General features: G+C 39.6%; 3 protein-coding genes across 5 annotated transcripts; 2 read left to right on the forward strand and 1 right to left on the reverse strand.

Moving 5' to 3' along the window:
• The first annotated feature begins 2,007 nt into the window (after positions 1-2,007).
• LOC310957756 (serine/arginine-rich splicing factor 11-like) lies at positions 2,008-8,756 on the forward strand. 3 transcript variants are annotated; one of them, XM_083928470.1, is made up of 12 exons: positions 2,008-2,292; positions 3,008-3,141; positions 5,548-5,663; positions 6,417-6,497; positions 6,600-6,637; positions 6,729-6,862; positions 7,012-7,090; positions 7,185-7,304; positions 7,412-7,501; positions 7,614-7,682; positions 7,820-7,985; positions 8,097-8,756. In XM_083928470.1, the coding sequence occupies exons 1-12, from the start codon at positions 2,171-2,173 to the stop codon at positions 8,286-8,288; spliced, it is 1,341 nt and encodes a 446-aa protein (XP_083784596.1). In that variant the 5' UTR covers positions 2,008-2,170; the 3' UTR covers positions 8,289-8,756. The 3 variants fall into 3 exon arrangements, with proteins under 3 accessions (XP_083784596.1, XP_083784597.1, XP_083784598.1); XM_083928471.1 differs by having other exon boundaries at positions 8,193-8,756; XM_083928472.1 differs by lacking the exons at positions 2,008-2,292; positions 3,008-3,141 and adding an exon at positions 3,858-5,303.
• A 395-nt stretch (positions 8,757-9,151) lies between these two features.
• LOC310957988 (ankyrin repeat domain-containing protein 13C-like) lies at positions 9,152-20,152 on the reverse strand. The gene is made up of 13 exons (XM_083928759.1): positions 19,319-20,152; positions 19,117-19,158; positions 17,532-17,636; positions 15,451-15,536; positions 15,205-15,250; positions 14,894-14,960; positions 14,606-14,750; positions 14,359-14,490; positions 13,432-13,593; positions 13,266-13,345; positions 13,017-13,115; positions 10,843-10,943; positions 9,152-10,744 (listed from the first exon to the last, which is right to left on the reverse strand). The coding sequence occupies exons 1-13, from the start codon at positions 19,698-19,700 to the stop codon at positions 10,614-10,616; spliced, it is 1,578 nt and encodes a 525-aa protein (XP_083784885.1). The 5' UTR covers positions 19,701-20,152; the 3' UTR covers positions 9,152-10,613.
• Positions 20,153-21,611: 1,459 nt separating this feature from the next.
• On the forward strand, positions 21,612-22,751 carry znf830 (zinc finger protein 830). The gene has a single exon (XM_083928457.1). The coding sequence runs from the start codon at positions 21,656-21,658 to the stop codon at positions 22,682-22,684; it is 1,029 nt and encodes a 342-aa protein (XP_083784583.1). The 5' UTR covers positions 21,612-21,655; the 3' UTR covers positions 22,685-22,751.
• Positions 22,752-23,831: the final 1,080 nt, after the last annotated feature.

Below are 23,831 nucleotides of genomic sequence, written 5' to 3' on the forward strand. Positions count from 1 at the left end.
ATCCAGGTGTAAGGATTATGCTCAACATAGCCTGAGGACAAACGCTGCATTGTTCCTCCTTTAAAACCCCCCAAAACAATTAGTAGAGAGAGTTTCACCAAAAGCAGCCAAGGTTGTGACGTGGCACCCCCAGCCAATGCATCTGGGCTGACCTTAATTATAACATTTTTATAATAATCTATTAAATAAGAAAGAAAGGGTCAGTTATTGAAAACTACCCAGTAAGTGTGACAACACAGAGTTCAGTCATCCAAACACAGCCAGGACATCCAAATTGAGGATTAGATTAAAATGCCCCTTTTCCCCACCAGTTGTAACAGTGGAACAAACATGCATGACTTCCAGTCACTCTGGCTGTAAACAGTTTGTCAACAACAATCCTAACTCAAAATCATTCTTCACTTTTTTTCTGGGGCTTCTCAACCACATCTCAACAGTAGACTACTCATTGTGCCCTGTGATTTTGCCTCTGTGGCCACTATCTTGTTTGGACTAATCTACAAAAGGAAAGGGAGACCTCTGTTGGTTGGTTGCAGGTTAAACTTTTCCAACACAGTATCATTGTTGTGTGCGCTGCTTTGCAATTATATGAGATTGATCAAAATTGTAATATATTAATAATATATTAATAATAATAATAAATTGTACAAAGCATATGTCAAATGGCACAATAGCCTTGCAATCAAAGATAGACATTTTGTTTAACAGGATTAGGAATGGATTACGAAGGAAGCATTTCTAGTATACATTCATTCATTCATTCATTCATCTTCAACCGCTTGTCCCTGTCGGGGTCGTGGGGGGCTGGAGCCTATCCAAACTGACATCGGATGTGAGGCGGGGTACATCCTGGACAGGACGCCAGTCTATCACAGGGCACACATAGAGACGAAATGAGTCAGACAACCATTCACACCTACGGGCGATTTCAGAGTCATCAATTAACCTTCCTTGTGGGAGGAAACCGGAGTACCCGGAGAAAACCCACGCAGACACGGGGAGAACATGCAAAAAAACTGTAATATCAATAGAAAGGAGGATCCAACATACAAGTGTAATTCATTTGATCTTATAGAGTAAGTTCAATTTTAAGGACTGTAAGGACTTTAAGGACTTTAAGGACGTATATTTTAAATTCATTTAATAAAAAAGTAAAATTGGGGGATGATTGCAGTATACATTACTTCAACAGAGTTCATCATTTTTGTTTTTCAGTATCATACCAAATGTAACATTGTCTCTAGAGATAGTAGCTGGAATTGATGAGATATTTTGTTTTATTAATTTGTAGCCAAAATTTCTATGATCCTACATAAGAAAAAAATATTGTATGTGGCAGTGGTGGAACGTAACTAAATACATTTACTAAAGTAGCCTACTGTACTTCAGTACAGTTTTGAGGTATTTGTACTTTACTTGAGTAATTCCATTTTAATCCACTCTATACTTCTACTCCACTACATTTCAGAGGAGGTATTGTACTTTTTACTCCACTACATTTATTTGGCAACTTTAGTTACTAGTTACCCTACAGGTTAAGATTATTGATACAAAATATTATATACAGATTATGTTGTAGATTGTTGTTGTAGATAAGCTACACAGCAGTAAAATCAGCCCCACCTTTATCAGCTGCAACATTAAAGTGATATTTACATGAATCAGTAATTATGATCTAATATTCTGAAATGGGCCATTCTGCGTAATGAGTGCTTTTTGTAATGTAAGTACATTTTGACACTAATATTTTTGTACTTTTACTTAAGTAACATTTTGAATGCAGGGCTTTGACTTTCAAAAGAGCATTTCTAAAGTGGGGTTTTACTTATTTTACTAATGTACAAACTCTGAGTACTTCTTCCACCACTGGTCTGACGTCTCAAATAATAAAGGAGTATTTTTTGATGGTGTCGTTTTTGTTTTCATGGAAGTATCAACGTTGTTTTCGTAGTATCGCCGTTCGACTATGCGCATGCGCAATGTTCGGGAATTACAATATGGCGGCGAAACACTACAGCCTGCTGACGTAACGTTAGTCGATAGCTAGCACATCTAGACCGCGTATTACCCACAAACAAGCTGTTAAAAAAACTAAAGGATAACCGAGACTTTAATTTAAATTCATCTGTAAACGGTAGTGTTGTTATTCAAACGGTTTTTACTCGGGAAAATGAATTACACCACGAAGGTGGTCCAGGTGACGAATGTGTCTCCGAGCACAACATCGGAGCAGATGAGAACACTGTTCGGGTTTTTAGGAACCATCGAAGAACTTAAGTTATTTCCACCAGAGTGAGTTCACTATCTGTCCATTTACTTTAATGGTAGTTAAGTTATTATTAGCTGTACGTGTTTTAAACAGGTCGGCATTGTAGAACAGAAACCTGATGTTTAGGCCTAACATGCTAACCGGAATAGCTGCTAACGTACCCAATAATAACAAACTAACACCTATTACGGTCAACGTAATAAATTCGACGGGTTGATTAGCCTTTGTGTAACACGCATACGTTTTGTGTTTGGGTTTATACATATTAAATATCGACATTTTAATGTATTATTTAGTTCAGAGGCGATGCTAGAGTCTGCTGGGGCCCTAGGCAAAAATTCGCAAGGGGCCCCTCGAACCAGAGTTCATCATCATTATGTTGTAAATAATTTGACACCAACAAATATATTGTGAAATACATTTTTTATTTCAAAAGTGCACATTTTAGTTATTTAAAAAAATATATAAACATCAAAAGGCAAGCGACTCCTTAGGGCCCCCTAATGGCCCTGGGGCTCGCCAGCAGGCAAGGCAGGCTCACTATAGCAGCGTTGTGGGTGGATGCTGATTTGAGGGATGTAGTAAATGCTTTTATTTCACATTAATTTGTGAATATGCCATATCCACACATCAGTGCATAACGATTCATGTGGTTAGGATTGGACTCCAGTACATTGTCAAGAGGCAGTATGTGTAATGTTATACTCCTTAATGTAACATTTGTGACTTCTTCAATAGTGATTCTCAGATGCCAGTGACATCGCGGGTGTGCTTTGTGAAGTTCCAGGAGCCAGAGTCTGTTGGCGTATCTCAACATCTGACTAACACCGTGTTTGTGGACAGAGCATTGATTGTGGTCCCGTTTGCTGAAGGTTTGTCACATTATTATTTCTGTGTATGACTGGTCCTTGATTGAATGACATGAATAGTGAGCATGTAAGAGTAAAAAGATTGTCACATATCCCATTTGTCACCTTCGTCTATTTATATGAGCTTTTTACGATCATTTCTGTGAATACTGGTAAAGCCATTCCCTTCCATTGTCTATAAGAAGTGCTAAAAGCAGACCTTGGTTTTCAGATTTTTAGTATACTCTAGTAGCAAATCCCATACCTGTTCTAACACCATAATGCAATTCTTTTGATAAACTGGATTTTTTTCCTTTGGGCAATTACATATCAAGCGGTATGTGTCTGCTTAAAAAAATATTTTGTATTTAAAGCACAGTTTACCTGGATCTGCTTTACAGACTAGGAGTTGAACATTCCCAAGCTGTGGGCGCCACAGTGAAGTGAAATTGTTTAACCATATGCATTTTATTTTTTCCCCCATATTGGACTATCCTCTGTTAAACTTCTCTCTGTTATTTGTGTGTGTGTGTGCGCGTATGTATGTGTGTGTGTGTGATTTTTGTAGTGAAGAAGGCAAAAGCAGCCCCTCGTGGATGGCTGAAAGTGGTCCTCTGCCTGCCAACAGGGGATTGTAGACAGTTACAAAGGCCAGCAAGCATTCAAGTCCCACCCTGCTCTTTTTGTGTCCTCTATTCTTTCTCTGCCTTCAATTTCTATTTCCTTCTGTCTAATTAATCTCTTCGTTAGTTTAGTTCATAGTATAAAGGTCAGATTTTGGGGACGTAGCCTGAAACAATCCTCATTTTGCATTATTTTTGCAATATTTTTGAATGCTGCCAAGTCTTGTTCCTTAACAGATAAGGCTGGCAATAATCTTCTAAAAAAATGTAAAAATATAAAACTTTGCAGCTTTAGATACTTGCTGGCACACCAAATGTCTATTAATCTGCCATGGAATATAGTCCCCACAAATGCGCTTTACTCCTGTTTTAGGAAATGCTGAAAATTACAGTTCCCATTTGTTTTAGGAAGACACTTTGTCTTTTATTAAAAAAAAATGAAATTATATATTTGTGACCTGTTTATTTTTTCCTATTTTCAGTGATAACAAATGGGATTGTGGCTGAGAGCAGACAGTATTAATGACAATAACCAGAAATGTAATATTGCCAGCCTTATCCAATAAAATGTGTAATTTAACTTTTTAAAGAATAAGCTTTGAAGGGCTATCCCATATTTGGGTTTGGTTGGTAAAAGCCTTTACAAATATGCTGGGTGTTAATAATCACAATACACAGGCAGCTGACACTGCACATACTTACTCATATGTGAGCAGCTATTTGCGACTTAACAAAGGAACACTAGTCAATGCTTGGTTATCTTATATAATAGCCATACTACATCTTATCAGAAGTTGTCTAAGATGCCCACCCAACATGACACTGTGCTGGTAAAATATATTCTCTTTAACAGTGGTCTTCTTTTGTTGTTGTGTTTTACAGTTCTTTTTCCTGGCTCAGCCAGTCCTGTATACCAGGCCCTGCTGAAAATACCATCCAACAGTTTTGTCTCCTGCAGCAATTTCTCTCTTCAGTGTGCTCGTTTGTTTGAATGTTTTCATTTTTTGTGTGTCCGTATTTAGGTCATGTCTTTTTTGTGAAAGAGTTGTTTTGGGGTTGGATTTACTTATACATGAATATGAGGTGTGTATTTGTTAAATCTGACCATTTTTAAATACAATCAGTGGCATAGTGCAAATATAGCTGATAGAATTCATTTTAATTGGTCTGTGGTAGCAAAAATGAATAAAACCAAGTCATCCTGGGTGGCAGAGTTTTGGTTGATTGATGCAATGGCAGGTAAGGATACCAGAATAATGATTTACAGCAGACACGCTACCCAACCTGAATTCTGCTATTGTCATTTAGTACATGCCACATTATGCTCTGACATTTGTGTTTTTGGTAAGTAAACACTGATAGCTTGTATAGTGTTCTTGCCAAATCCCTAAAATTCTCTCTGTTGTTTGTATCTCGATTTTTCTCTGTGTGCTTTTAGTAGCGAAGCCGCCAGCGTGAGTCGCTTGTTTCAGTAAGCGTCTTAATGAAAATTGGGGGCTCAACCAACTGGAGAAGCAGCTGTGCTTGCTAACGTTTGGTTCATGACTTAAAAAACACGTTCAGGTGATATATTCTTGGCAGTGTTCATTGGAGTAGTGTGATATATTCCAGCAATAGTTAAGTCACTGCAATGATTATGTTGAATTAAGGGAACTCTGATCTGTAAGGTAACCATTTTGTTGAACCTCATTTGAGGAATTGCAGTGTGAAGACTTTTTTTTCTTTGTCTTTTCCTAAGTATCTTCTCTGTAGTTGATGTGGGTGAAGATGTCGTTCTCTCCTAATGCGTGCTTTTATTTTCCTGTAGGATCTATTCCAGATGAGGCTAAAGCTTTGTCACTGTTGGCGCCAGCAAACGCTGTTGCAGGAATTCTGCCAGGAGGAGGACTTCTTCCAACACCCAATCCCATGTCCAATCCACATGTAAGTGAATATGGGGAATATTTGTTGTATATGTATGTATACAAATATTGTATGCATGACCTTTAAAAAATATTAAAATTTCAATTTGAAAAAAAGGGATTACAACACAGCGGTGTGCCATGAGTTCTACCAGAAAATCATGCTGCAGATTATTTATAATTATAATATTTTATCTGCTGTTGGCATGCAGAATAACGGCTGTCATGCCACATTAAATTATGTCCATAGATAAACTGCTGTTATTTTGGTTGACTAAACAATCTCACCCCAATAAAGAGATTCTGGTTCAGATACAAAGTCGATTTGGTAGCAGTTCTTTTAGCTTCTGATTATATCGCATGGTCTTCATGTTACCTTAAGGACTTCTCGTCCATATTATCTTAAAAGTTTTAAAGTTTATTCTTGATATTGGAAACTGCAGTTGACAAAACAGTCTGACCTTAAGGTCATTTTTTGGGGAATTTGAGTTTCTTTTTAAACACGAGAAAATTAGTATTTCTTTAGGTGGGTGTAGTGAAAGAGTTTTCATTTTTCAGTTCTTACTTTTGAAAATAGTTGTTATTTGGCGGTGATATATTTTGTGTGATGGTGAACTAAAAGAGTGAATATATGGCCTCATCTGTCAAAATGTGAAAATAATGATATTAACACCAGTATGAGTACATACACATACATGTAAGATGTCAACAATAGGCTGGCAAAACAAGCTCCTTTGTAAGCTTGTATGTTTTATTTATTTTTTTTTTTTTGCAGATGGGAGGAAACCCGTTCGGTGTTCCGAACATGGATGCAATGGCTGCATTTGGATTCCCAGGACACAATATGAATGCCCAGGTGAGGCGTTTTGTGGAATGACATTGACTAGTAACTTGTGAAGTTAAATATGCAGTATTATGTGATCAGACAAACCTTTACCCTTCTTCTCAATGTTCACAGGCTGCTGATCAGCTGTTAAAGTTCATGGCAGATCCAAAGTAAGTCAGTATAAAGAAACTCCTTGTTCCTAAATGCAGTTTTCAATTACGGAGTAGATGTGTTGGTGCTAATTAATATTCATTTGTTCAGGCTGAATCCTTTGGCTGCAGGCTTAAACCTCAGTGCAAGCCTGAAGGCTGACTCCTCAAATAAAGAAATCGAAGCGGCTATGAAGAGAGTCCGAGAGGCCCAGTCACTCATTTCTGCTGCTATTGAACCTGGAAGTGAGTCAACAAATGTTTAAAGGACTTTTATAAAGTCTGTTTTGTTTTCAATGTGTTATTACACAGTCATAATTCATTTTTTCCTATTTAGGTCATTTCTATGTTGTACCTTGAAAATACTGAGCTTTCTGTTTACTTCCGTCCTGCAGATAAGGAGAGCAAAAAGAAGCGCTCTCGTACCAGATCCAGGTCCAGAAAGAAGAGATCCAGATCACGTTCAAGACACAGGTGATAACTACTGTGAATTATCTGAAGAGCTTTAGATATAGTAGCTTTTTGTTATCTGAGAATAAAGTTAAACGATCCAGATGTCTGGTTGCAGGCGAAGCAGGAGCAGATCACGGCGACGGTCAAACTCCAGAAACAAGAGGCGCTCCAAAAGCCCCCGCAGGAGACACACTGACTCCAGAGACCAAAGCAAGCCATCTACAAGCAGATCCAGGTAGGCGGTTGCTTTACCTCAATCCTGCTGTTTTTCCATAATAGTTAGATATGTAACTGACCCTGTCTGAGATGTTAAATCAAATTTCTTGGATGAAATTTATCTAGAGATAGGAAGAAAGACGATTCAGGGAGAAGAAAATCCAAAACGCCACCTAAAAGCTACAGCACAGCCAGGAGGTCACGCAGTGAGGACAGGTGAGTACAACAAAGGCTCTCATTTGCTCAGACAGAGGGCAAACAAACTTATATATACACATATCTTCTCAGTTTTCAAGTACTCAGCTTTGTGTCCTGTGCTGCTACACAGGAGACGCAGGAGAAGTCGAAGCAATACCCGATCTCCTCCTAAAAGGAAGACTCCATCTCCTCCTCGAAGGTAAGAGTGACATATTTGTGAATAATTCCAAATTGCTGCATGCCAATTGTAAGTTTCTGAGGAAACCAAAAATCAACTAAACATCCTTTTGTGATGTGGGTACATCTATTACACACCTGAACCCCCCCCCTCTACAGACACAAGAAGGAAAAGAAAAGGGACAAGGAAAGGGACCGCAAGAGTGATAAAGATTACAGTCGCGAGGAACGCGTACGCTCCCCCAGCAAGAAAAAGAAAAGTAAAGACAAAGAACGAGAGCGGGAGCGGGACAGGAAATCGGACGGAGAGAAAGGGGATGTCAAGGTCCGTACAGTATATTTAACAGCCATTCATTCTTACACACTGTGCAGTGCTGTTCTGATGTAAGCCAGACTGGGGCTTTAAAATGTCACATCCATTGGTTTGCTTTCACAGATTACCAGGGATTATGATGAAGAAGAACAAGGCTACGACAGTGAGAAGGAGAGGGCGGCAAGGAAGGATTCTGACGACTCTGCTTTGTCTCCTCAGTCTGTAGAAGGCAACGGCACAGCGCGGTCTGTGAAGCAGGCGAGAGTTAACGGAGCTGACGATCACCATGAAGAGGACATGGACGTCAGCGAATAATCGGTCCGTCCTTCTTTGTCCATCATTACCCCTGTTTCGGTTGTGTGCAAGTTACAACCCCCGCCCCCCCATTGGTGTAAATCTAGAATGTGAAGTGAGCGTCAAACCCATCGATTTTTTTGCACAAAGATTCGTTGGCTCTGTTTGCAAATGTACAATCCAGAATTGTCATTTTTGCAAAGCATGCCTGAAGACGTCACATTGCTTTAAAAAGTAACCATATGCTTTCTGCCTCTACAAACATAGTCTGTTTAAACTGGAAGTAGGCTTGCTTTGCTTTTTTTGAGTTTGTGTTGTCTGGTTTTCAGGTCACTTTTTCATATATTGTATCTCTTACATTTTTGTTTAGTGTTCAGGCCTCTTCCCAACCTTTTTAAAACCATTACTTCATTTGTTTCTTGTTATTTAAGAGTGTTGATTGTTTTATCAAGAATTTCTTTTATAATAAAGTCTTATTTGGAGAACCAAGACTAAGACATTGTTTATGAACACAATAACCAGACGAGCTGAAACAATTGTTAGGTTTCTGATTGAACTGAATCCATTATAGTAATGAAAAGTTCCAGCTTCTCAAATGTAAAAAATGCACATTTTCCTTTTCTTAAGAAATAGTTAACTGAATATTTGGGGGGTTTGGACTATTGGCATTGTTCATTGTTTTTATATGTTAAAAAACTAATCAAGAAAGTTATTGGCAGATTAATCAAAGAGGACATTCCCTTAACCAGAAACAATATACCTTGTAAAAGTGGAAGAGTCATAAAAATACAATACTGCCATAAAGCACTATTTGACAGCCTCACATGGAGTGCTGTCTTTTTATTATACTTGCACAAAGTTAGTTGAAACATGATGCTGGTGCTTTATTTAAAGGGAAGTGAAGTAGGTATGGTTGCAGTACATATTAGCTGAAGCCAGAGACAACTCAATGGATTAGATTATTTCTCACCCAGACAGTTTCAGGATATCCAACAATATCAACTTGACAGCTTTAGTTGGATTAAAAAGAACAAGGAGAAATATACGCAGACTACCATCAAAGAGATTTTATAAGCACTAAAAGGTGTTCCAAAGTGTTGAAACCAATAAGTCTGCAGGTAATGTAACAAACGCTCTGACAATGTAGCTTAAGCATGTGATCCAGTCGGCCAACACAGCCATAGCATGCCTTAAATATATCAGTGCAGTAGTAAACTAAGAACAGTTGACCTGATATTCCATCATGGTTCTCTCGCACACAAACGCACATACAACAACCCTTGGTACAGTACAATTTAGAGCCGCAACAACTTTTGATCATCGCTTAATTGTCATTTTGTTTACGCAAAAAAACAAATATTTACTGGATTCAAGCTTCTTTGATTCGATGCTTTATCTTTGACATACACTTAATGGAATAGCCTTGGATTTTTGTCACCTTGGGCTCTGAATCAGGGCATGTCTCACTATTTCCTGACATTTTGTTGACTAAAAGATTATTGCCAGCTTAATCGATGAAAAACAATCGTTAGTTGCAGCCCTAGAACAATTATCCACTCACACCGAGCACAGATTTCATACTATCACGACAAACATGGTTGAGAGGTAACATGAGCTAACCTGAAAACACAGGAGATTGCATCCTGCACAGGGGGAAAAGGCTTGGTGATCAAACTGTTAAGAATGTGGTTTTATGCTAAACCTTCTCCCAGCTGGTCAAAAACATTCTTGCGTACTGGAAATGTATTGCTACACAGTGTTACTCCTTTGAGTTTATACATATAAATATGTATATAGTACATCATTTATAAATTAATATTAAGCTCAGTCTGAGGATATAGTTATATTTGTGATTGTTGATCTTATGCCTTACAGATGAGACGTGAACTATTTACAGGTAACGGTGTCAGTGCTGTTTCAAGAATGAGAATTTAGTCGTCAGTCCTTGGAGATGAGATAAGACAAGAGTAGATATTAAAACAGTGATAATGAAGAGTCCAGTCTGTAACTTCTGACAGCTTCCACAGGAAAGAACAGCAGAACACAGCAGCGCATATAACTGCTCAGGTGGTGAACAGAGAGTACAATGAAAGCTATTACTCATTTCACAGAAAACAACTGCTGATATGCATCTATATGTTAGATGGCGCTCAGTTACATCTGTTTGCATTGATTTGCTTTGGATCCATCAGCAAAAACGAACAATAACTGATCAGTAAGACCAGTTCCCTTTTTTTTTTTTTTTGTTTACAACTGAGAATAAAACAACACATCATTCCTCTTTTTTTGTTTTCCACTTCTCAAACACATTAGCTTGCTGGTCATTTCCTGTTTGCGTCAGACGTGTCAGAGGTCGGGGAAGCGACTGGGATCTTCTTTGTATTCAGCTGGGATGAAAAAAGTAGACTCTTCAAATTCGTCGTAGCGGAATTCCTGAAAGGTGACGGTTGCTGTGATCGTTGGGAAGACAGGGATGTCTGCGAGGCAGAAAACACCAGAAGAAAACATGTTATTATTTGACTGCTCCCATCAAGCTCGCCCACTCACAGGAACGCTGCAGCAGGTCGACACATACCGAGTTTGACCGGAAACCCGGGAGGAAGTTTCATCTGAACGAACTCCCGGAGTTTGTTGAAGTGCTTGAACGGGGCGATGACCTCCAACACGTTTAGTAACCTGGGGGCACAGGAGAGTGAGTCAGCAGTTTTCTTTCACAGTCTTTTCTTTGCCGACGTTTCCTGAAATCTGAACAATAAGGATATATGGTCAAACTGCTATTTGTGATGTCAAGTTAATAAAAGAATCTTGGTTCAGACTTCAGTCTCTTTCCACACTTGAACAGGACTGTAAACGTGCATGATAAAAGAAAACCATAAAAAGGAATAATAAATAAATATCTACTTCCGATCCCTTGTCAGCAGCTGCTTATGAGCAGTTCAACTAAAGTCTTATGTCCCCTTGTTATTTTGTTTCATTTGAATAGACTTCAGTGTTTTATAATAAAAGAGCATAGATACAAGAGAAGTCAGTAAACCAGACTAAGAATCTACAATCATGCCAGCAGCTCTGTGTGCCTGTACTAAATGACGCCATGCTAAAATGCTTGCCATGATAATGTTAACATATTTACATTTCAGTTTAATGTGTGTTAGCACATTAATAATCTTGCCAACCCTCAGCTTTATCTTGTGACCTGTTGGAGGTTGGAAACTACTGGAAGAAATGAATCATTTGTATCCTGATAGGTCAGCTTGGACAGAATCCTAGTTCTCTGCATCCAGACAAACTGGTCATATCACAAGTAGTTTATTACATTCACTTTCCATCCCGGTAAGTTAATAAAGATGAATAAATGATTGGAATAAAAACTAGTGGGACTGAGACTTAAAACCACCAGGCAACATGAAAGTACAAAGTATTATTTCTCTACAAAACAAATGAATGTCTCTACAATCCAAGCATTGGTCTCTTTTGGGTGGTTAAAAACATGAAACTAACAGTATAAGAGAAGTAAGTACAACATATTTTTAACATTACAAATCGCAGAATGCGAAGAGCGGAAAATAAATCACATTAAAAAACCATTAGCCATTATAAAGGGTGGGGTTTTATTGCCAGCTCCATTAAGATTCATTCAGCAGAGGAGGAAAAGCAATTTACTACATTATGTCCCAGTTCTATATTACAGCACTGCCTGTTACCCATTACAGGCAAACACAAAGCCATATCCTGTTTGAATCCTGCCTCTTCATCTACTCAGTGCATTTATCCTTTAAAAACCCTCTTTTCTCAGATGTAATTTGTTCTTCTCCCTGACATGATCACGAGTTCTGAAGAAAAACTTCACACCATTCTTGGCTGCAAAAGATAAAAAACATATTTTTTGCAGCAGCAACAATGACGTCCTTCTTAATGCACTCAGTGGTCCAAAACACTGATGTTTTTTTGTCACATGGTGGTGCTGTTGATTCAGCAATCATCACATCAGTGGCTCCCCCCAAACAATCAGGGCGCACTCACATCGTCCGTACTGTGCCCCGGGCTTTAGGGTACTTGTCCCCCCCTCCCTCTCCCCCTGCTGGCCAGGCCCGTTTGTACTCACACTGCCTGGGCCTCGGCAAATGCTTCTTGCCTGTCCATACGTCATCACGTCATAACACGTCACACACATTGACTGACGTCATCGCGATGCGTCGCTTTGTTTACAAATCTTTCCATAGACCCGGAGTTTTTGTGCGTCTTGTCTGACTGTTTTTGAATATTTTCATCTAACCAAATCTGCAGTAAACACTCCACCTCCGCATCACATCAACATGATGAACCATCTTTTTTTTTTTTTTAATTCTATGTCCGAACAGGCGCACATAAAATGACGTCAGAGCCGCCGTAGGCCTCGTGCTCGTGCTCTTATACGTGTGCACGCTCGTGCTTGTACATGTGCAAACACGCTCTACAAAAGACCACCTTTCTCAAACGGGCCGTGGTCGGCCAGCTGGCCGCAGCTAGGCGCGGAGCGGTTGCACTCACACTGGTCAAAGAAACTAGGCTTTACCCGTAAAACCTGTTTGGGCACGGTACGGAAGGACAGTGTGAGTGCGCCCTCAGTGTCTACCTGGCCCAATTATCTGATCTGAATTATTTCATCTCCGCATTACTATTTTTTTTCGAAAAAGCCCAAGAGTACTCATCCAGGATCAATCTGAGCTGAGAGCTTTGTAAATAGATCTGAGGAGGAAGGGATGTACTTACGACTCGATGCCTAGAGGGAAATCCTGGCTCATGGCTACAGTAGCTTTGAAGTTCTTCTTGCTCTCTTTACACACAAGCTCTCTCCCAAGATGAGGTGGCCTGAAGGTTGGAAGAGACACAGATAAACACAGAGACATATTGCTTCTTTATTCTTGGTGGTTGACGTGGATTTGAACACCTGGGTCTATACTGAATTTCTTGTAACTAATTCCTAATTGTGACGAATCGAAGGAAACACGAGACACTCACTTTCCTTGCTCTGCAGTGATGTACTCTTCCCAAGAAATTGTGTTGGGTGCAGGGGCTGTGAGGGACTGCCGTCTCACGGGCTGGGGACAAGAGAGCATCATTCAGCAGCATGTTCAGTCTTTTCGGGTACCGTTAATATTTACCATGGGTAGATGAAGTCTCTCACCTCGAAATTGTGTTCACTGATGCTGCCACCTTTACTCAAGCTCTCCATGATGGCTTTGTTCCTCAAGATGTCCTCCTCACTGAGGTGTTCCCTCCGTTTCCGTGACTCTAGCATCAGACCGTTCACTGAATAGAAGTCAGCCAGGAAGTTTCCGACCCTCTCCTGTACAGAAAACGAGCAGATGTTGGTGTTTCATCATGAGTTACACTGTGAATTAATTAACCAACAGTACAGCTGAATTCTTAAAATGTGCCACAGTGCAGCTTAAGGGTAGGACTCCACTAGCTTCTCAGGAGACAAACCATTTAAATTCCCTCATTCTCTCATCCCCATAGAAAAAGAAGTTTATAAAACAGAATGTAGCAATTAGGTACACACAAGTCTTTCAGATTCATTGTGCAAAAGACTCAAGACTGTGCTGCAAAGGCAGTATGGAGAAATATGATAGATGTTTTATTTGCATTAGATAAAGCTGATAAGAGTACATTTTGTGTATGTATTTTTTTGAAAACTAGATACTTTTCTCTCTTCAGTAAATTATTCAAATTCAACAAACTGAGAAGGGAAAAAAATAAACAAAAATAATTCACACTACTCACATCTCATTGTCTACTTGCAGATCCAAAAACTAGAGTGCTAAAACTCAAATGTGTTATGTCATCAAGTAGAAAATCTGAAACTCCTCCATAGGCAATGAACTGGGAAATGTGTTATAAATGACACTGGCAGCACCAAGGGGAATGTTTGAGTATATGGGAACATTTTCTTTTTCCTTCTACAATAGAATAAAGCTCATTAGAATATATAATATTTATATATGTTTATATATATATATATCTTTCTTTTCCGAATTGTCTTTCTATGTTGTTGTGTGTTATGATGTTTCAAGTAATCTGTTTAAGTAATGGTTTGTCCCATAAAGCTTACTGTTTTATCCTCTCTGAACAGCCAGCCAATCTGACTGCGAGAGAAAGTGATGGACTTGGTGGAAAGAGTTGCAGAGTAGACGTCACTGCTCATCAGAATATCAACCTCTTCTTCGGTCTCCATCTCTGACTCCTTGGGGGGGGGGGGGGGGGGGGGGGGGACGGACAAAGATAATGAGGCGTTACTAAAAAAATGAATCAACTGATGAGATGTGTGTAACAGGGTCCTGGTTGCACCACTCGCTCACCTCGTGGTGTATTCTTTGGTACACTTTTGCTTCATTGTCCAGAACCACAAAGGACTGGGAGGGTGCAGCCTCGCCGTTGAAAATGAAGCTAAGATCTCCGCGCTGACACTTCATATCAGTGAAGTCTATGAGTGTGGTGTCAAGTCTAAATCAAGAGAGAGGAGAGAGTGTGTGTAAGGATGCTTTTGTCCTACTTTTTGGATCTAAAAGAAGTCCTCGACCTGGATATCGACCATTTGCTGCTTTAAAACGCACAGTGAATTAGTTTCTCATACAAGACAGTTTTACCTGATATTAAGTCCCTGCTTGTAGATTTTACAAGCATCAGATGGCAACATCCGGGACAGCAAAGGCACTAAAATACAGAAGAGTGTGTAAACAACAAATATTTTTCCTCTAAGTTTTGTATTGACAATCAAAGAAAAATACACATCTATCTTTAATAAAATCCTTAAGTAAGAGTAACCAATTCAGCAACTCAGAAGACCTCAACAAAGTGATTTCAAGTTAAAGCAGGTCTTATCAAGTATTATTGATGTAATAATGTTAAAGGATAGGGTATATAAACAACTTGTGTTTGTGTGAAATATAAAACTCACCCCAGCTCTGAAAGTCCCAATGCAGCTCCAGGTAAAAGTCACCAAGCTACAAAAACCACACACAAGTCTAAATGAAGGTTTCAGCTGATGCATGCATGGGTCAGGAGAAAAGTTCAGCACAGTGAAGATTTCACATTATGCATTTCACCAGTTAATATGCATGCTCAAGGACAGGCAAAAGTTGTTTATGCAAATCGAAGCCTAAGGAGATTTTTGAAAACAGTAAAAGTTCAGTGTGATCCTCACCTCCCTGAGAGCTTTCAGTAATTTTGGCCTCTTGTCCTCCACACTCTCCCTGGATTGCTGCTTTAACTTACGCAGTATTGCTGTGACTGGGAAGCGAGCATGAGAAAGAAAAAAGTTACAAAAATGTACACTTGGATAATGCCTCGTACATTCAGTCTTTATATAGCTTTGGGTATAGATAAAAAACAAGCTACACAACCTGCGTTTCCAACTACAGTCTGACTGAAATATTAATGGCCGATCTCTCTAATCACAGATATATTGGTATCAGATGTCATAACTGTAGTAAAGGGCTGACTGAGATTTTAATAGGATGCTACTGTTACACAAACTCATGAGGAAGCATCACTACCCCAGAAATATTTGTGTTATAACAAGCATTAGTAGCAGTGATACGATGAGCTCCTTTTCTCACAGGCTGACCGTCAACCGCTAAATAATACCGGACGGACCAAGACATAGCAACATATCTAATTTGTATCCTGGGGGGGTGGGGGTGGGGGCTGAGAATGGACAAGACTGATGAGAGAAGCGCTGATGAGGCACTCGCTGCAGCTCGTCATTGCACACGCAGACACCCGGTGAACGAGCTGCTGAAGCAATGTGCACATATGTAAAAGCTAAAAGGTGGTGACTGATGACGAGACTGCAGTGTTTCATGAAAAACTGTAATACATTTGTGTAAGCGATAGCCAGCTGTGTGCTGCATGTTATTTAACCCAAAGATCGAAATCTAAATACTCCATGCCTATTTCTTTGCACGTACTTGCTAATGGTGTGAATGTACCCAGCCCCCTCTCTGCATCCCCTTCACCCTTGAGTGGTGTGACCTTCTCAAAGAGAAACTGCGGTCCCAAGCCAGCCTGCCACAGCAGGCACGGAGAGTCAGGACGCATACTAACAAGGTTGAGGGTCATTTCTCAAACTGCCGGGCCTAACAACCTCCGTCACAGGCTGTATAAGAAGATGATACTGAGAATTCATAGTTATCTATCCAGCCAAATAGCAATAACAGAAATCTGTCATCTCTGCTTTGTCAAAAAAACAGAGATTAATGATTAAGTATACAGCCCTTTTACTAGACACTAAGTCTGCCCTTTATCTTTTCTATTATCTTTATACAAAATTAACACCACACCTAAAAAAGGAAAGAGCAGTGAATAAATCCCAAAGGCATTAGCTGATGCCTTTCACGTGTAATTTGACTTTTTTTTCCACTGGATGTCTGATCTAAAAGCATTAAGCAGGGCAGTGACCAGGCTGTAAACACAGAGCTTCCTAACACTAAGCCATCATTCAGGCTGCGTTCCAGACCATCTGGATGACAAGTGCTCCGATAAAATCCCAACCTTTAGCTTTTTAGCTGGACCTGCGGGCTAGTTGTCTTTAAACAATGAAATGACTCATGAAACGCTCACTCATATATCAACTATACTATAAAACTATATCTAGCCCCCTTTGCCTTTTTGGAAAATTTGTAAAAAGATGAATGAAGTAAATTACAATTTGTCAATGATGTACACATTATCAACCATAATATAGAAGTAGTACTTTTTAGAGTTTATCAGTTAAAAATGAATCTAAAAATGTGTCATTCTTTCTTAGGCCGTCTTGAGATGTTCTCTGCAATTTGACTGGACTTTAGCTGTGGGCTATACAAATGATCCCCCGTATGACTGCAGAAACTCTGTACAGAAGTATCTGAAAAATCTGTACACACTGCCAGGAAATAGTTCTGCAAAGCACAGACTAGAGATTGAATTTACACTGAGATTTTGTTTTTAAAAAAGCTGAACACTTCAACCAAATATGATACTTCCACCACCACAACCACAAAACTTACATCGACCAGTACTGCTACAATATAAGCATTCATACAGGAAGCAGAGTAAAGACTAAACCTGATACTATGAAGCCGTCATAAATCTATTGACCCGTCAGACACGCATCACTGAGCCTAACTGATTGATAGTGAGTGTATAATTGTAGGTATGTCACTGAGATTACTGCAAACTCATTCAAATCGGAAAAACCCCTTTGACAACAGACAGCTGTTCAGAGCAGCTGTTAACATAACTTACTCATTTGCCTGTCGCCATAGCTGATGGCTTCTGCTAGAGGGCTCCATCCCTGTGCGTTCTTTATCTTTACAGGAGCATTATGGGCGAGCAGTAGGAGGGCACATTCTGAAAGAAAAACATATTATAATTATATTAAAGCTAAATGTGATTATATCGACATGTTTTCCATTCTGTTTATTGTCAACACTTTTTATTCTGCAACTAACAATTATTTTCATTGTTGATTCATTTTTCTATTATTCGATTAGTTGATTGGTCTGTAAAAAGTAGGTAAATGGTGAACAACATCAATAAGTATCTCCCAAAGCCCAACGTGACATCATAAAATGTCTCTATTGTCCATAATTCAAAGTCTTGGAAGGAGTAAAGGAGTAAAAATGTTCACATTTAAGAAGCTGTTATCAGAGACTTTTGAAAAATACTCAAATTGATTATCAAAATAGTTGGCAATTAATTGAATAGTGAACAACTAATTGATTCATCTTTGCAGCTTTATTTTATTCCATGTTTTTTTAGCAGCCATGCCAAATATAAAAAGTGTTTAAAATGGGCGCTTGATTCATTCTGCTATGAAGGTGATGGGGAGGTCTGAAAAGCTACCCCTGCAGTCCATCTATGAGCAGTCTGTGCTCAGACAAGCTAAGAAATTACTATCTGATCAGACACATGTTCTGCACACAGAGTACCAGCTTCTACCATCAGGGAGACGCTACAGAGTCCCCACTTGCAGGCTGAACCGCTTTAGAAACTAATTTGTGCCCACCTCAATAAGGCTCCTAAATGCCCCCAGGCCCAAACAAACTGTGCAACAGTACTACCATGACCCATGGCGTTATACAGCGGGCGGGGAGGGACAGTGTGGGTGTGTGTGTGAGAATTGCACTGTTTTCTGTATTCTGTTTGATATATGTGGCCTGTGGTCTATATGTATGCACTTTCTGCATTTGTATTTTTGTTTTTATGTATAGCAGCTTTATGTGACAGCATTGGAGTCAAAGACAAATTTCCCTCCAAGGATAGAGATTTCTTAATCTTAAACTGACTGACTACTGATCTTTATACAGTATAATGACACACTCATTGTGAACTCATTATGCATATTTTTCAGTAAATTAAGCTCATTAATTACATTTTTTCTCTGTGGAGTTTGCAGTTTATAAATGAAGTGTCTAAGGACAGAGTGTGTTGTATACTGTGCAGATTTTAAAGCCCTAATTTGTTATTTTGCGCTATATACGTATAATCTACTTAAGTATTTAAACTGTTAAACAAAGTATCCATTTCCTTATAAATTGGCTGAATTAAATGTCATCGGTGATCTATGTGGATCTCGCCAAGACAACTACTACGCTATACTCAACACTATGCTCTCATTATACGATGTGGTCTGACAAGACATGATGAGTGCTGGAGTCTGGAGGCTACCCCTAAAATGGCAGCAGAAATGACATGTTTTTTTAAATGGCCTTAATGAGGATGTCAAATTAAATAAAACCATATTATGACAAATGACAGCAGATTTAGTGTCACTTCCCATGCTCACACTGAGACCAGTGAATAAATTTGATTTTTCTACCACTTTTACCTTTCTGGCCCATCATCACAGCCAGGTGAAGAGGTGTGTTCCCTGAAAGAATAGAATGGACTATAAATACTTTATTGATCCCAAGCTGGGAAATTGCAGTGCACATTAAATGATCCCACCAGTACAATTAAATATTATTTAACATCAATAATTCCAAATGATCAGATATATCTGTGGTGTAATGTAATAGCAGAACACTTACCATGTACATCTTTTTGAGAGATGCTATTGGTCCTGATGAGAGAGGAGAGCCGACGCACATCCCCCCTGAACACGCACTCGTGAACGGGAAACTCCAAGTCCTCGCTTGTCAGAATTATCGGGTTCTTATTGTTATCATTGACGATGGTGCCGACTGATGATGGATTACCATTAATGTTGTTTGCATTGAGCTGCTGTTGCTGCTGCAGTGCCGAGGTTTTGACGGATTTCTGAAAAGCCTTGTTGGATCTGAAATGATTACTGGTGCCGTTAGGGATAGTCCCGTTAGAAGTCTCATCGTACGTGTCCATTATCTCCTCATTTTTGTTCGGGTTTTTGTTGTTGTGGTCCTTTCGCATGGCGCGTATCTTCTCACCTGTCATGGTGACTAGAGTACGTTAATAGGCGAACTAGTTAACGTTACTGGGCTACACAGTGGATAATATATGGCACAGAACTGAGTCAAATATGATTTCAAATGAGCTCCTCGGCCATTGAAGTCAGCAGCGATGCTTTCTAGTACATATCCGGTTGCCCTCCGTTATTCAGATAACGTTACACCTGCTGCTCTACGGCCAGCATTAGCGTTAGCTCCGAGCTAGCCCACAATAAAACAAAACAGAATACGGTGGGTGCGGCGTTGAGACGGAAAACAATGCTAAACGTAACAGAACACACACAAATTAAATTAACACACGGCTAAGAATTAAAACGAATAACAAACGACTACATAGTTGTCTTTAACGCTCCTTGGATATAACGTTACGCTTTAAAATGCTATCGGTTCAGTTAGCTTTGCGGCAAAATTCAGACGGACTGGACCAATGCTCGACTGGACGGCACAACCAACAAACCGTCTGAGCTGCTAAGAGCCATAGTGGCAAATCTCGCGAGATTCTTCTTCTTCTTTGTTTTAATGGCGGGTGCTAACTATCGTTCAAGGCACATTACCGCCACCCACTACGATGGAGCGTGAGCCAAAGTACTCTTCTCATTAACTTATATACTATCATACATTTTATAGATTATAAATGTATAGCCATAAAACATCCTCGGTAATACATCTCATTGTATCACAGCTGTTATTACCACTACTCATCATTGATCCTATTTACCATCATAATTATTATCATTGTCATATTTTATCACCATAGCTGTACTTGTTTCTACTATTCTACTATATTAATTTCCATAACGAATAAGTCATACTCACATTAATATATATATATAAAATAGTTACTGTTACTTTTGTGGTTGCTTGCATCTCTGGAAGTGTCTCTCTGTCTGTATTTGTCTCTCTCTGTCCATCTGTCCGTCTTTTCTCTCTTTCTCTCTCCTTTTCTTCCTTCCCAACCAGTGCAGACAGATGTCCGCCCTCCATAGAGCTGGGTCTGTCCAACGTTCCTGCCTGTTAAAGGAAAGGTTTGCGTTGCCACTGTGTACTCAACGGGGGAATTGTTGGGTCTATGTAAATCATAAATAAGTCATAGATTGTGGTCTTTACCTACTCTGTAAAGCGTCCTTAGATAACTGTTGTTATGACTTGGCACTGTAAATAAAATGTAATTGAACTTAGAAATAGAAAGACAAATCAATAAACATGTGCACTGGAGATCAAAATTAGAGAACAGATTATAAATAGTTATTTATTCTGAAATATTGTTACTCAGAATTTGATAAAATATCCACTGTGGCTATACCACTGCTGTACTAGCATGTGTATTTTTTTAAATGACCAAGGCACTTCAACAAAAACCTTTATATTGTAAAAGAAAATTAGAAAAACAATAACCACTGTCTCAGAAGAGAACATTTAAACAATGTTTTCTTAGGGCTATAGGATTTAAAGATAACAGGAAGTGTAGAGGCCCTTGCTTTGAATGACTTCAGCACATCTGCGCCCACGTTAGGCTTTACAGTTTTCTTCTTTGCTTTATCAATCGTTAATATTAATTTCCATCCCAGCCCTTTCCCCAAGTTTCTTCCTTAACCTATCCCTGTTTGCTCCACACTTCTCTCTGACTGATGTCAGGTCCAGCTGTTTCCTCTCCTAAATTACAGTCGCTTAAATCAGACACTCATTCCTCATAAAGTGTATTGTACTGTTCAACGATATAATTACGACTACTGTTCTCTGGAGTTCCTTCTTATTTCCAGTCCTCCTACTTTTGACTTTATTTTGTATAGACGGCGTCCTTTCGTTTCATCTCGCGAGATTGTTCTACGACTCACAGTTTGAACGCGAGTTCACGCAGTTTATGTCATCTTCATGAGACGCATGTTTTACTTCGTCGCAAGCTAATAGCCAGGGAGCTAACGAGCTGCGTTGTTTTCAAGAATGGCGTCCTCAAAGAAGGGGAAGAAAGTTGTGAATCAGGAGGAACTGCGGCGTTTAATGAGAGAGAAACAAAGGCACAAAACAACGGACAAGAAGCGCGTCGAGTCTCCTTTTGCTAAATACAACAGTCTCGACCACCTCAGTTGTAGCCTGTGTAATGTTCAGGTGAAGTCCGAGCTGCTGTGGCCGGCGCATGTTCTTGGGAAACAGCACAAAGAGAAAGTTACCGAGCTGAAGGAAGGGAAGAGTCAACCGGTAGCACCACAGATTCAGCCTGTGAAGAGGAAAGCCCCGGAAAACGAGGACGTTAACGGAAAGAAAGCCAAACCCTCATCGGCTGCAGGCCAATCTGCGTCCTCGGGGCTGCCCGACAATTTCTTTGAGAAACCCAGCGATAAGGGAGCTGTCTCTACTCACAAATCTGCAGGTCTGAGTCTGCTGGCTGGAGTTTACGATGAGGACGACGACAATGAAGAAGAGACAGGACAGGCGGGAACCGCAAATGTCCCTCCTCAAAAAGCTGCAGAACTACCTGCTGACTTTTTTGACAGCTCCATCCCACCGACACCCGCCATCTCCCATTCAGGATCCATCCTCAAAGCAGACCTGCAGGAGAAAATCACCGAAAAGAAGGAAAACACAGCCGAGGCGCTACCAGAGGGCTTCTTTGACGACCCAGTGCGAGATGCTAAAGTGCGCAACGTTGATGCACCCAAAGATCATATGGACAAGGAGTGGGACGAGTTTCAAAAGGAGATACGACAGGTGAACACAAAATCAGAGGCTATCGTGGCGGAGGACGACGAGGAGGGCCGCCTTGAACGACAGATTGACGAAATTGATGAACAAATTGAGTGTTACAAGAGGATTGAAGTGCTGAGAGACAAGCGGGATGTTGTGAAGAGCAAGCTTCTGCCCAGCAAAGAGGAACACATGGAGGTAGATGCCAGCGACGAGGAAGAGGAGGATGAAGATGAGCTGCTGGGGCTTTTGGCCCGGGACTGGAGGGCTAAAGGGGCACTAGCCTGAAGTCTCCCTAGAGCGCATAACTGTGAGAAATAAGCCATGTGTGTATTTTTGTCAACCCAACAATTGTAAATATGTTTGTTAAAAGCTCTTCTCCACCTGTTTTGTATATTTACTGGATTAAATGTGGCAGTAACATGCAACGTTCTTGTAACCCATTGTTTAGGACAATGTTTCTTATTTCTTGACTTAAAGCAACACGATGGACCACAAAACAAACCTTTAACTTTGTGTTTATTCATTGGTGCTCACACACAAAAAAACACATTCATAAAATCTCCCCATGTACAGCAGCAGCATGGACCCAAAATCTATGTCATGGTGGCCAAAGCTGTTACATTGTCCTGCGAAAAAACAAGTAGTCAACTGTTAAGTTTATAAATAATTTGTTCATGTTACATTATAAGCAACATGCAAAGCACAAAAGATTTATTGAAAAAAAATGTACAGTGCTGAGATTAAGACCGTAATGCAAAGTTTTACCAATCCTGACCCCATCACAAGATCATTTGTGAGAATACATTTAAACCATTTTTTACAGAATACAACAATGTCTGAGTATGACAAACTTGTTATGTAAATACACCATTATTAGGCCCATAAAAATGGAATAAAATGAATCAAGTAAAGAGTGATGGACAGTGCTTATTTTACTACCTGTTACACATTGTGATGTGTGCCTTCTGTCTACTGCAGCTCTGTACAAGCAATGCCTGTCGTTTTGTTATTGCTACATGTGCCTCATGCGTTAGCACTTCAAAACTCTTTTTGGATGATTCAAAGTGTTCATAGCCCTTCAAAACTTGTAGAACTGAAAGCTGCTAAAATAAGCACAAAAAAAACAACAAATGTACAGATGGACTAAACAATCAAATTGTAGCAACTAACTGAAAATAAGAGAAAAGATCTAAAACTAAGATTAGAAAAGAGCATACGGAAATCCTCACTCTTGAGTTCAATTGTGTTTCAGTTAAGTTAGGAATCTCTAAAGACTAAAACAAAAGGCTCACAATTTCTAGTAGTAGGTAATTTGTAAACATTACTAAAATAAAAACTCAGGTTCTAAAAAATAAGGATCAGGGGAGATTAACTGGGTGTTTGTGTTGATGGGTGGGGAAGTAGTCTGACAATTACAGCCTCTAGAGAAGAT

Source organism: Echiichthys vipera (assembly GCF_963691815.1).
Source record: "Echiichthys vipera genome assembly, chromosome: 15".
NCBI classification, from domain to species: Eukaryota; Metazoa; Chordata; class Actinopteri; order Perciformes; family Trachinidae; genus Echiichthys; species Echiichthys vipera.